Genomic DNA, 13624 nt, shown 5'->3' on the forward strand with positions numbered 1-13624 from the left:
AACTCTGTCCTGCTTTAAAAGCCTCCAAAGATTTTTTTTTTTTTTTTTATAATTTTACTTATTTATGGCTGTGCTGGTTTTTTGTCACTGCCCGAGCTCTCTCTAGTTGCAGCAGGTGGGGTTACTCCCTAGCTGTGGTGTATGGGCCTCTCACTGGGGGGGCTTCTCTCCTTGCGGAGCACAGGCTCTAGGGGGATGGACTTCAGCAGCTGCAGCTCCCAGGCTCACGAGCTGCGCATGGCTCAGCTGCTCCGCGGCGTGCGGGATCTTCCCAGAGCAGGCATGGCACTCACGTCTACTGCACCGGCAGGGAGATTCTTGACCACACCGCCACCAGGGAAGCTCCAAAAGGCTTCAGAGTTCTGTCGTTCCTCCCAGAACCCACATTTCTAGCCGCCCCTCGGACATCCCACTGGGGCCTTAAATGCAACAAAACTGCAAGTCCACCACTCTCCTCCCCCAGAAACACAGGCTAAAGAAAGGAAGCAAAGATACAAAACATGGAGGAAGGAAAGACGAAGGTACAAATCTAGCTGAGGAAACAAGACGTAGGCTTTTCAACAGATAAATAAGACAGGTTAGGAAAAACAGCTTAGGACAGCTTCGAAAACAGTATTCCTTCAAAATAATTATTCTAGAAATCCAGTTTAGACCATGTACTTTAAATATACTTGGATAACCGGGGCCTCGCTCTGGACATAAAAGGTTGGAGTTGATTTCTCTGGTCACTCCTGCCTAATAATTGGGTTAAACATGGTTTCAGAGCAAGGGTAACGGAAGGAGGGAGCAGGGACCAAGACCAAAAACCGGAAAGAAAAATTTCCTGTTTAATGGTTTCCAATTACTTTGACTGGCTGACGTTGACATCTGGTTCTGCAATACTGTTTCACAATCTCTAGGAGAATGGGAACTGCCTCATAGCAATGGTCACTTTTAATTACAAGAGAAGCAAGTTCATCCTGATTAACCAAAGCAGTTGGCTCTCAGTAGAATAGCTCTCGGTAAGGCACACATTTTGGCCTCTAGCAACTCACGTGCTTGGGGTCTGACAAGTTCTTATTCCCCAATGACTCAAAAACCATGTACAGACATGTGCTAAAGGTGGTATTCTAACTTTATGATACTTTAGAGATAACCAAAGGCTAGCACTTAAGCTAAATTAGGTAGAAGGTTACCAACAGTTCCTAAGAAAACATATCTCACTGAAAACTCCAGAATTCAAGTTTTAAGAGTCAGAAAGATCTGGGTTGAAATCATGGTTTTGCCAATTAGCAGTGGTGACCATGGTTGAGGATGGTAATTTAATCCCCTGAGCCTCAATTTGTTCACCTGCAAAATGGGGATAATACTATGAGTACTAAGTTAATACGAACTCCTCTGCACGAGTAACAGAATAGCAGTATCTAAAGAACGTACCAGTGATATCATACTGACCGTGAATCACTCTTCTCTTGGAGAATTTACCTTAATTAAGGTTATTTGTCTACAATTCAACCAGCCTGGACCATGCATCAACCCCAGGACACCCTCCATCTATATGCTTGACAAGGATGGTTACTCTGCTCCTCCGGCCATGGGAGACCAAGTCTTATTTTCACTCTGCAGGCTGTGTACACGGACCTGCAGTAAGACTTCCACAGCCAACAACCCAGACCTCAGTTACAGAAATAAGAGTGACTTATCCAAGAGTAATGAAAACATCTCCCAGGTCCAGGGATTCACACGTTTGAAACTCTAAGTACACTGGCAATCAGCCTGCAGGGCTGCTGCACAACTCCAGAAGGCGCCAGTGATCAGCACGTGCTGGGGCTGGTGGGACGTGGTAGCCACAGTATCAAGGCTCAAGGACGTCTCAGTCCTGCTGGCCACGTAACCCCTTCTGATGAACTGTAGGCACACATTGGGGTTATAATGGAGATTCCCAGACATGTTTTATTAAGTGTTGGACTTGCCTAGTGGTCCAGTGGTGAAGAACCTGCCTGCCAATGCAGGGGATAGGGGTTCCATCCCAGGTCTGGGAAGATCCCACATGCCACAGAGTTACTAAGCCTGTGCACCCCAAGTACTGAGCCTATGCACTAGAGCCCCGGAGGCGAGACCACTGCACTTACGCGCTGCAACTACTGAAGCCCCCCCACAATGAGAAGCCCGAGCGCGGCCACTAGAGAAAGCCCACGTGTAACAACAAAGACCCAGTGTGGCCAAAAATAAAAATATATGTAATTTTTTTTTTTAAAGTGTTAACATGCTACCACTCATTTGAAAGCTGCTTGTCTTTCTAAGGTTGGAGGTAAGGAATCAAGATTAAGGAGGGGAAAAAAAAGAAGGCATTTTCAGGGAAAAAAATCAACAACCATAGAACCATCTGGTACAGAATAACACTCTCAGGTACTTCATTATCCACGCAATTCCTGTAAAAACCGTTCTCCGCGAAGAGAAAAGCATCTGTTATTAATGCTCGGCGGAGGGCTGGCTCGTCCACAGGCGCTCACTCCAGAATCAGCACCGAGCCCATCAGCCGAGGAGCTCCTGGGAATTACCTGCATCTCTGTCCGCATTTCTTACCTGCAAAGTCGTACTCTGGTCTGAGAAGGGAGAACTGAAGAACGTGGTGACGATGCTCATGACGATCTCGGTGACATACTTCTCCAGTACGGAGTCTGCGTGCTTCCGGTCACTTGTGTTGTTACAGGCCTGCAGGACAAGCCAAAGCTTTAGACACTGTACCAAAACTTGCAAGTTCCTTGCAAAGTTAAGAAATCTGTGACGGTTTCTGCTAATCACCCTTAACAAAGCAAAGGCAAAAGCCTGCAAGTCAGTGCTTCTCAACAATTAGGGACTTCCCTGGTGGTCCAGGGGTTAAGACTCCATGCTTCCAATGCAGGGGGCATGGGTTTGATCCCTGGTCGAGGAACTACGATTCTGCATGCCTTGTGTGGTACGACCAAAAAATAAAAATAAATGAAACAATAAAAGAGAGCAATGATTTAAAAGAAAAGAATCATGGAAAAAGAGAAACAGATCAGCTTGGATATCACAGTGAAGAATTATAAAACATTAAAGTTGGCATGGGACCTACAAGGCCATCACTTCCTAATTCCTACCAACTTGTGGCCAATCTAAAGCCCCAAAAGGCACTAAAATAGGCTTAATACCTACAGTTGCCTCTAGGTGTCCTAAAAGTAAACTGTGTAAGTCATTCATCTTCTCTAGGTCATAAGTAACTAATGTACATAATCAAGATACTTAATCAAGTATTACCACTGAGGTCCACTGGGCATGATATTCTCCAAACCTAAACACTCCCCCATTCATTGAAAACTCTACTGAGCCACAGTCCTGCTGAAAAGAGTGGGCTGTGACTCAGAATAACTATCTGTGTAAGTTTAGGGGTGGAGGGAGACTTCAGGTTTCACCTGGACTTTAGATAACTTTGCTGCTTAGAATACAATTACACATTTAGAAGAACAGGTTTAAGAAATTCTTTTTTTTTTTCTTTTTTTAGAAATTATTATTATTATTATTTTTTTTTTTTTGACCACAACACGTAGCTTGCGGGATTTAAGTTCCCCAACCGAGGACTGAACCTGGGCCCTTGGCAGTGACAGCGAGAGCTCTAACCACTGAACTACCGAGGCATTCTCCCCAGATATTTAACATCCATTTTATTACCAAACTCATTAGCCCTCTAATTTGAGATACAAAATCACATATATAATTTTAAAAATTATGAAGTGAAGGGTAAAACCATCAAATTTTATTAACTGTCATGTTTTGAGTCCAGTGATGAGCACTTGGTAGAGACACATCCAAAAGTCAAGTTAGCAATGAATTTTAAAGCATTTTTGAACAGCTTAAGGCAGGGATGAGCCAAGTTAGGGGCTGGTGGCTGTTGTTATAAATAAAGTTTTACTGGAACCCAGCCATGCCCATCTGTTTACATACCAATGTGGTCACTCTCACGCCACCAGAGCAGAGTTGAGAAGCTGTGACAGAGACACATGGCCCACAAAGCCAAACATGTTTACTATCTGGGTCTTCACAGAAAACTCTTGTCAAGTCCTGATTTAAAGAAGCAAAGCAGGATTTCCATCTCAAGCCAAGCCCTCAGATTTATGGGATTAAAAGACTAGGAAGAATTTGAGATTAAAATATACACATATTTAAATTATATATATATATATATATCAACCCTGAATACTCATTGGAAGGACTGATGTTGAAGTTGAAGCTTCAGGATTTTGGTCACTTGATGCGATGCTTGGAAAGATCGAGGGCAGAAGGAGAAGAGGGTGTCAGAGGATGAGATGCCTGGATGGCATCACTGATGCAATGGACATGAACTTGGGCAAACTTCAGGAGATGGTGAGGGACAGGGAGGTCTGGTGTGCTGCAGTCCATGGGGTCGCAAACAGCTGGACATGACTGGGCAACTGAACAATATATATTTGTGATGCCAACACTGGAGTGTTATTAAACATAGCCCTTGATTAGAAGGAAATTAAGTTCTGGTAGGTTCCTTGTTTTATGCTGGTAACTGTACAGTCAGGAGAAAATGCCACATTCTATAATTCTACAATGCACTTTTTTTTTTTCCTTTTTAGCATCCCAATGTTTCTGAAACTGGGATTCATTTCACAATTATTCTGTGAAGGACTGAGTTACTTTCCCCCAACCTGACCACCACACAACTCCTATTAAATCCATGATGTGCCTTGTGAGGGTCTATTCCCATGACTTTCAAACAAATATTAAGTTCACTGCAAAACCAAATCAAGACTGAAGCCACCCCAAAGGCTGGGTCAGAAAAGCAACAGGTGGGAAAGTGATGTGATCTGAAGGATCCTTGACACCAGACCTGAGGAGATAAATGCTAACACTCAGGAAGGTTTCCTTCGAGGACAGACTCCTTGTGAAAGCAGACAAAACTCTATACGTCTGATTTTAATATGTCCCATATTATCATTCCCAAATCAATCCATAAAGGATGAAATGAAGACCAGAAATAATCTACCTTCCTGGAACCTTGACGAATAAAATCTATTTTCAAGCTAGGAGTAAAAGATCAAGAGAAATGAGACGCAGTGAAAGAGCCAGGTACCTCCTTGTGCCACCAACTAGCAAGTTGTACTGACGTGACCGTCACCCGTGTGCCTGCACAGGGAGATTCATGCCCACACACACCCACCCGTCTCCTCAGTTCCAGAAAGCCTTACCCTGCAGATGTCGACAAGGAAATTCTCAAACAATTTCCACATGTGATTGCTGGTATAAATCTCCTTCATTTCCACTTCTGTATCCACATAGCAGTGATTCAGGAAGTTAATGTAGGCAATTTTAACCTGAAAAAGAGAAACAGTTTTTTCTGTAAAAATCAACTTGTTCATAGTACATGTGGGACTGACTAGTTCCCTCAAATTAACAATGACAAGGACAGACCAAGATAGCCATCCAATTTTCTTGTGACCACTGAATTTCTATGGCTTTTGATGGTCAAAATCCACCATGATGAAATGTGAAAACAAAGGTTTTGGAAGAGAAAATGTTCACGACCTCCAGGTAAAGAATGGAAAAAAACACTGTGACCACAGAAGATGGACAGGTTTGACTACATTATAGTTAAGAGTTTCTACTCATGAAATGGCTCTGTTACAAGAGTTAAATGACACAATTGGAGAAAAGCTGTTTGCAATGCATATCTCCACAAGGAATTCTTATAGATCTGTGCGTGTAAGATGGACATGCCAAGGAAAAAGGGGGCAAAAAACGTGATCTGATATTTACTTAAAGGAATAGCAAATATCAAAAACAATATATGGAAAGGCACTGAATCTCATTTAGTAATCAAGAAGACAGAAATTAAAACCACCATGAGATATCACTATACACCCGATAGACTGAAAAATAATAAATAACAAAGGACAAGGTAACAGTTAGAGCTGGCAGAATTTGGAGGAAGGAGTGGTAAGAGCTCTGTGGTGAGGGGCAGCTGAGGAAAAACTGCTGGGAGGCACTTCACCCCGTCAAGTCAAAAGAAAGAAAGGCACCGTGCATGACACAGCACTTCTGCGTGTTCACCTGCAAAAACGTGTAACTTTTCCAAAGAGCAGTCTAAAAACAGCACATATTTACTACATACTACGTAATCCATGCTGTGCTGTGTTTAGTCGCTCAGTCGTGTCCACCTTGTTGCAACCCCAGGGACTGTAGCCACCAGGCTCCTCTGTCCATGGGATTCTTCAGGCAAGAACACTGGAGTGGGTTGCCGTGCCGTTCTCCAGGGCATCTTCCCAACCCCAGAGATTGGACCCAGGCTCCTGCATTGCAGGTGGATTTTTTACTGTCTGAGCTACCAGGGAAGCCCACGGACACTGGATGGGGAGCCACTCCCTTCTCCAGGGCATCTTCCCAACCCAGGAATCGAACCAGGGTCTCCTGCATCGCAGGCGGGGTCTTTACCAGTTGAGCTACCAAGGAAGCACACATATGTGCATGTTCTCTCAATATATATACATTTATACACACACACACATATATATAAATGCATATGTATATATACTAATAATATAAATACTATATATTTTAAAACACAAAGAAAAAACATATATTGCACGGTCCATTTTTTTGTTGTTGTTACTAGTTAATGTATATGAATAGGGAAAACAAAAGCTGAAAGGATTTACTTCAAAAACCTTACAGGTATTTATTATGGGCAGTAAAATTATAGATTACTTTCCATTTCTTACTGGTTACCAGCAGTTCCTGAATATTTTAAAGCTGTCATTCATGATTTTTGCATTGCAAGTTTTTGTTTTAAAGAATACACCTATTAAGTTTTACACTGGTGTGAACTGTCTCTCTAGCCACCCTTCATCTCATTTCTGAGAAGTCCGTTCAGCTCAATGCTCCGGTTTCAACAGGTGAAATGACTGGTTCCAGAGCTGAAACCCCACCGCAGTTTCCTGCTCTTCCTCAAGGAGACAAAAAGAAAGACTTACTTCCCCGGTCATTCCTCTCACACAAAATCAAGGCTCAAGAGGAGGCTGTTTTGGCCACTGGAGGTCTGACAGCTGAGTGAGCCACGGGTGTCAAAAGCCGTGAGGTCCCACCTGGGTCAGCTCCCATGCAGCCACGACCCCCCCACCATATGGAGAGACACGAGCAGAGCCCACCCTCCCTGGGGACACGGCCGCTCACCTCGGGGATGCAGTCCTCGTGGGTCACCACGCGGACAATGTCATCCAGCGGGAGCAGGGAGTTGCATTTGATCTCCGTGTAGACGTTCTTGCCCTCCGTGCACACGGCCAAGAGCTCCACCAGGTGGATGTGGTACATGAGGGGGCTATTCTCATCCATCCGGTCCCGCTCGGACCTCATCATCTGAATCAGGGTCTGGAAGGAGGCTCTGTCGTTGTAGAACACGAGGACATCCTCTCCTGAATTAACCAGCTGTGGTCAGTGAGAGAACGAGACTTGTTTATAGCATAAGCTTGCCGGGGTGGGGGAAGCATTAAAAAAGAAATCTATTCACACAGAAAGAGATGTTCTGTCAGCATTTACCTTTCAAATCCAGTTGCATTTATATTACTGAACTCATCCACACTTCATTCATTTTTATTACTAAACAAGTAAAAAATTCAGCAGCAGCATTTTCATTCAGATATAAAAATATCACAGCAGTCCTAAAGCACTATTAGGGGAAGAGAAAGTCTACATACCAGCATTCATGTATCAAGCAAAAATGTAGATTTTAAGCCTGCCCTTGTATTTCCCCTAATAATTGGGTTATGATTTTTTTCTTTTTAAAAATGTTCCCATCTCCTTTTTAGGCTTTTTAAGTATTTTTCTTACAGCTCTTTCATACACTGCCTTATTTCTTCACAATCACAAATAATCCAATTCTAAGTAAGATACACCCTTCCTTTCAGCGCTCAAAGAGTCAAGGCATTCCAATTCATAACTTGTCTGCTGGGGACTGGGGGTTCTCATTAATTAAGAATTAAGTGTTGAAACTGTTCAGCACTGCATGAAATATGGAAGATCAAAAAAGGGCTGACACAGAAGTCAAAATAAATATGGTCAATATTATTCATTTAATAAACAGCTAACCTTTATGAACTCTGAGAATGTTCCCACAATAGCTTACAATACCAACTAGAGCAGCAATTCCAATAAATGGTAGCTATCATTGTCATCTTTATCTCATTTAACTAGCCTATAAGTTTCTCAATCCTGAATCATACAGCCTGCGACATGGAACAGAAGATATTCGTATCCCAGGTCAAGCCAATACTTTTAATGACACTATACCATCTTTCACGGAAATCATATATGTAGATAAGACCATAACTCCAAGAGTTAGCTGGACTTACTTGAGATTCCACTTATTTTTTAAAGGTGGAAAGATGACAGCAAGCACCTACAGAAGCTGAAGTCCCGAGGGTGACAGAGGACCCCCCGCCAGGACAGATGGCATCCATGGGCACCGACGTCTCACAGAGACCCCAGGGGACTTTGCCCTGATTCTACTGACCAGCTTCTCATGAAGCATCAACAACAATATTCCCAGCTAGTTAATTAGGTGGATAATTTTTTTTTTAAATCACAGAATTCACAAGAAGAACTTCTTTGACTCAAAGAATTCTATCCACATTTAACCTGGATTCACTGTATTTTGGTTCAATTTTCTTGGGGTGTTTTACTCTCTCAGAAGAATCCTAGCCAATGATCCTTAAAACAAATTTATTGCTATGAAAAAGTTGATTGGACTTTGGCTGTTTCTACAGTTTAAGCTCACACACACAAGATCACACACACTTGCACGCACACACACACACACATTACTTTCTATTTTTTAATGGCCCCTGGACAGGGTGCCAGGTCATACAAATAAAATAATTTGTAAGTTCCTGCAGAAGATCAGATAAAGGTATTTAGAAATACACAGCTGTCACCTCGGCCATGACCATGTCTTGGCACTTCTTGATGAATTTCCCTTCAGCCTTGACGATCGTCTGCAGGAACTTGATGTACTGGACGTTTCGACCGTGAGTCTCAATGCAGTGGACAAAGTGTTGGACAACCCGCTCGTTGATCTCGCTGCACAGCTGGAAGTTGTTCATGAAGATGTGCTGCATCGTGACGGCTTCCAGGATCTGACGTGAGAGCAAGGGCACACAGACATGGTCAAAGGAAGGGCAAGGCGAGAGAGAGTCACCCCAACACAGGCAGAGGGCATCCAACCCCGCGAAAGCATCGTTCCCCATTCTCCCTTCTGTATGGTGTTCCTGTTAACTTTTTCAGTCACATGTAATAAAACCACAGGACAGTAAACAAATCATTCATTTTCTGCTGAATGAATTTCAGAGGGAAGTTCAGCACCCAGATCAAGAAACAAAATAGACCCCTCTATGGCCCACCCTCTCCAAGTTAAACCATTATTTTGCCTTCCACAACCACAGATTAGTTTTGCCCACTTGAACCTCAAGCATCCTCTTCTACCTGCCTTCTTTTGTTCAAACTGCAATACTGTCCTCCGTGTTGCTGTATGTGTTAATAGCTTATTTACTATCACTACTACATACATTCCATTGCATGAATATACCACATGCATTTATCTGTTCTACTGCTGATGGGCATTTGGGGGAGTGACTTAGCAACTCAATCACCACCACCAGCACCAGTCTTAAGGGTAAGTAGTGACACAATTCTTGTGACAAATGTGATGAACAGTGTCACTCTGAACATTCTTCTAAATGTCTTCTGATAAATGAAATGTATGCATTTCTGTTGGCTTTATACCCAGGAGTAGAATCATTGGGTTGCAGAGTTCAAATACATTTGGGTTTAGAAGATACTCCCAAACAGCTCTGAAACAGATTAGATTAACAATTTACTTTCTACCTTACAGCTCCTCCATAGTCTTGCCAATACTGAGTAGTAGTGTCCATTTGTTAATTTCATATTTTGTTGCAAGTATCTTCCTTGATTTGCATTTATCTGATGACGAACCATGTTGAGGGCTTGGTGATGTTTGCTGGCCATTTGGATAATCTCGATGGCAGAGCAACCCATTTTAAAGTTTCTAGCTCATTTGAAAAAGTGGGCTGTGATTTTCCTCACGGACCTTCTGAAGTTTGTTACTTCTACTGGGTGTGAAGTTGCTCCTGGACGTGACCATCGTGAACGCTCTCTCTCTCTCTGTGGCTTGTCTTTGCTTACTCTTTACAGTCTCATTTGATGACTAGAAGTTCTTAATTTTTTTTTTTTAAGATTTTTTATCTTGGACCATTTTTAAAGTCTGTATTGAATTTGTTACAATATTGCTTCTGTTGTTCATGTATTGATTTTTTGGCCAAGAGGTATGTGGATGGGATCATAGCTTCCTGACCAGGGGCCAAACCCACCCCCCCCCCCCGCCCCGCCCCCGCACTGGAAGGCAAAGGCTTAACCACTGGACCACCAAGGAAGTTCCGCATTCTTAATTTTTTTTAAAAAGTCTGATTTATTTATATTTTCCTGCATGACTATTGCTCTTTGCATTCAATGTGAGAAAAGTTCCTTTCCATAAGGTCATGAGGATATTTTCATGTTTTCGTTCAGAAGCTTCATTTTGTACTTTTTATCCAGACTTACTGAGTTATTAGGTTTAATGACTGGTGTGAGGTAAGGGGCTTTAACCTTTTCACCTTTTGCCTTTTCTTTCTGCTAACATGACAAAGATGGAATATGACTCTCCAATGCAGCAGTTCTTTTTCTGGAAAGCTCCAGCAGTATGGATGAGTATTTATGTGTGTTTGTGTGTGTGCATGTGAGCATGCGTTAATGTACAAGGCTGTCCTTTGCAGTACTGCTCATGAGCCAAAAATCAGACACTGCCGAACTGTCCCTTAATAAGGAAATGGTTTCAAAAAAGTTACAGCCATTCTGTGCGTGTGTGCTCAGTTGCTTGTCGTGTCCAACTCTTTGCGACCCTAAGGACTGTAGCCCACCAGGTTCCTCTGTCCATGGGATTCTCCAGGCAAGAATACCAGAGTGGGTTACCATTTCCTCCTTTAAGGGATCTTTCCAACACAGGGATCAAACCCATGTCTCCTGCACTGCAAGCATATTCTTTAACCACAGAGCCACCGGGGAAGTATTTAGCCATGAAAATCAATGAGAAAAATGTATATATCTCTGACTTACAAAGATAGCCAAGATGTGTAAGTGAAAAAGACAAAATACAAAAACTAGGTGTACAGTGTACCACCATTTTCCTATAAAAAAGCGTAACACATACGTAACATATTAAAAACATATATAATTAAAATGTAACATAATTGTGTTTTACACGGATGCATTATGTTTTGTGTGAACATAGAAAACTTGATGCACGACCTCAAGAGGATGGGGCTGGACGGTGAGAACTGGTACTTGGCTACAGCTGGAGTTTGACGTAATGAGGAATGCTACTAAGAGAAAATACATTTATCTTGCATCTACCACCTCTTCCTCCCTCCTCCTACCTTTTTTTCTCATAAAGTATTTACGTCCTCCTGAGAGCCGATCAGAATGTTCCCCGTCGGAATGAAGGTTGCATCATAACAAGTCCCAGTGGCCACAACAGCAAAAGAACAAGCTGTTCTCCTCTCTTCCTGCTTCCACCCCCCACCGTCCTCCTCCCTGCAGAGGCCCAGACAGGCCTCTAGGCTTACCCCTGGGTTTAGAAACAGGTTTATGTGTTTGTGGAGCAGAGCCTGATTCTGCTGGTTGCCCGCGCAGAAATTCTGAAGAAACTCATGAGCCAGCCTCATTATCTCCTGCATCTTGGTGTCTTCAGCCTGTGAGGGAGAAGACAGACGAAAAACAGGTTGAAGACCTGGCTATGTCTTTGGCAAGAGAAGGTCAAATGGAGAAAGCAGCGATCTCTAGGCTAGGAGGCCAGCTTCCATGATGCCCCCATCCCCTCGACTAATGTGGGGCTCTGGGGGTGTTTCAAGGGGCTGGCTACATAAAAACACTGGGGGCGGGGGTGCTGCACCGCTTACTCTTGCAGAGAAGTCAGAAATTTGTCTGTGCTTCACGGAGGAAAAGGAATTCTCTCCCACTAGCCTTGGGCAGCCAAATGAAATGATTTTATCATGGAAAAATGACATCAAGAATGAAAGCTAAAAGGAAGTCTCTGAGATCCCACTGTCTAGCAATTGCTGAAATTTCTAAACCCCTACTTCTGAAAATACGGATGGACAGCAGAGCAGGGGCCAACTTCATCACTGGCTATAAGCACATCTCCCAACTCTCAGGCACACATTTTCAAGTTGCCTCAACCTACGGACACCCTAAATTCTGGCAGCAGTTAACACAGCAAAGTGGAACTCTAGATTCTAAGTTGGGGCAAATGTACCTGTCTTGACTCCTTTCCCCGTCACCTGACACATGATTTAACCTAAGACTCAGCTTCCCTACTTACACGATCAGCATAATGTGTGTCTCAGGCATTTCACATGGCTGATTAGAGATTCTCACGTCATGTATCAAAAACACATACTCAGGATGCAACTAGAATACATGGTATAGCACAGGCAAGCATAGCTATTATCTTGCAACAACTTTTAATGTAACATAATCTGTAAAGATAACAAATCCTTTTGCTGCATCCCTGAAACTAATATTGTAAACCAACTACACTTCAAAAAAATACACTCGATATTTGTAAAGAGTTAGATGCCTATGTTAATCCTAAAGGAAATGAACCCTGAATGCTCATGGGAAGGACTGATGCTAAAGCTCCAATACTTTGGCCACTTGATGGGAAGAACTGACTCACTGGAAAAGATCCTGATGCTGGAAAAGACTGAAGGCAAGAGGAGACAGAGGACCAGATGATTGGATGGCGTCACCGACTCAACAGACATGAGTTTGAGCAAACTCTGGGAAATGGTGATGGACAGGGAAGCTTAGTGTGCAGAAGTTCATGGAGTCTCAAAGAGTCAGACATGACTGAGCAACTCAAAAACAACAGCAACAACAAAGAGGCCTATGACAAGACAATGACATAAAACCTCTTGGGACTTCCCTGGTGGTCCAATAGCTACAACTCCAAGCTCCCCATGCAGGGGGCCCAGGTTCGATCCCTGGTCAGGGAACTAGATCCCACATGCTGCAATGAAAATCTGCATGCTGCCATGAAGACTGAAGATCCCACGTGCTGTATTTAAGACCCAGTGCAACCAAATAAATAGACATTTAAAAACAAAGAAACCTCTTGCTACTTTCAGTTCGGTTCAGTTCAGTCGCTCAGTCGTGTGCGACTCCTTGCGACCCCATGGACTGCAGTACGCCAGGCCTCCCTGTCCATCACCAACTCCCAGAATCTACCCAAACTCATGTCCACTGAGTCGGTGATGCCATCCAGCCATCTCATCCTCTGTCGTCCCCTTCTCCTCCTGCTCTCAATCCCTCCCAGCATCAGGGTCTTTTCCAATGAGTCAGCTCTTCACATGAGGTGGCCAAAGTACTGGAGTTTCAGCTTCAGCATCAGTCCTTCCAATGAACATCCAGGACTGATCTCCTTTAGGATGGACTGGTTGGATCTCCTTGCAGTCCAAGGGACTCTCAAGAGTCTTCTCCAACATCACAGTTC

General features: G+C 43.3%; 1 protein-coding gene across 6 annotated transcripts in view; it reads right to left on the reverse strand.

Moving 5' to 3' along the window:
- ITPR1 (inositol 1,4,5-trisphosphate receptor type 1) overlaps window positions 1-13624 on the reverse strand; it is a 345755-nt gene that overhangs the window by 144277 nt on the left and 187854 nt on the right. For all 6 annotated transcript variants that reach the window (XM_065933259.1, XM_065933257.1, XM_065933262.1 and 3 more), the window contains 5 exons: window positions 11697-11822; window positions 8955-9155; window positions 7198-7449; window positions 5217-5342; window positions 2566-2694 (listed from right to left, as the gene is read on the reverse strand). In XM_065933259.1, the coding sequence (XP_065789331.1) occupies window positions 2566-2694; window positions 5217-5342; window positions 7198-7449; window positions 8955-9155; window positions 11697-11822 (834 nt within the window). The remainder of the gene's footprint in view (window positions 1-2565; window positions 2695-5216; window positions 5343-7197; window positions 7450-8954; window positions 9156-11696; window positions 11823-13624) is intronic.

This window comes from Muntiacus reevesi, chromosome 4, assembly GCF_963930625.1.
Source record: "Muntiacus reevesi chromosome 4, mMunRee1.1, whole genome shotgun sequence".
NCBI lineage: Eukaryota > Metazoa > Chordata > Mammalia > Artiodactyla > Cervidae > Muntiacus > Muntiacus reevesi.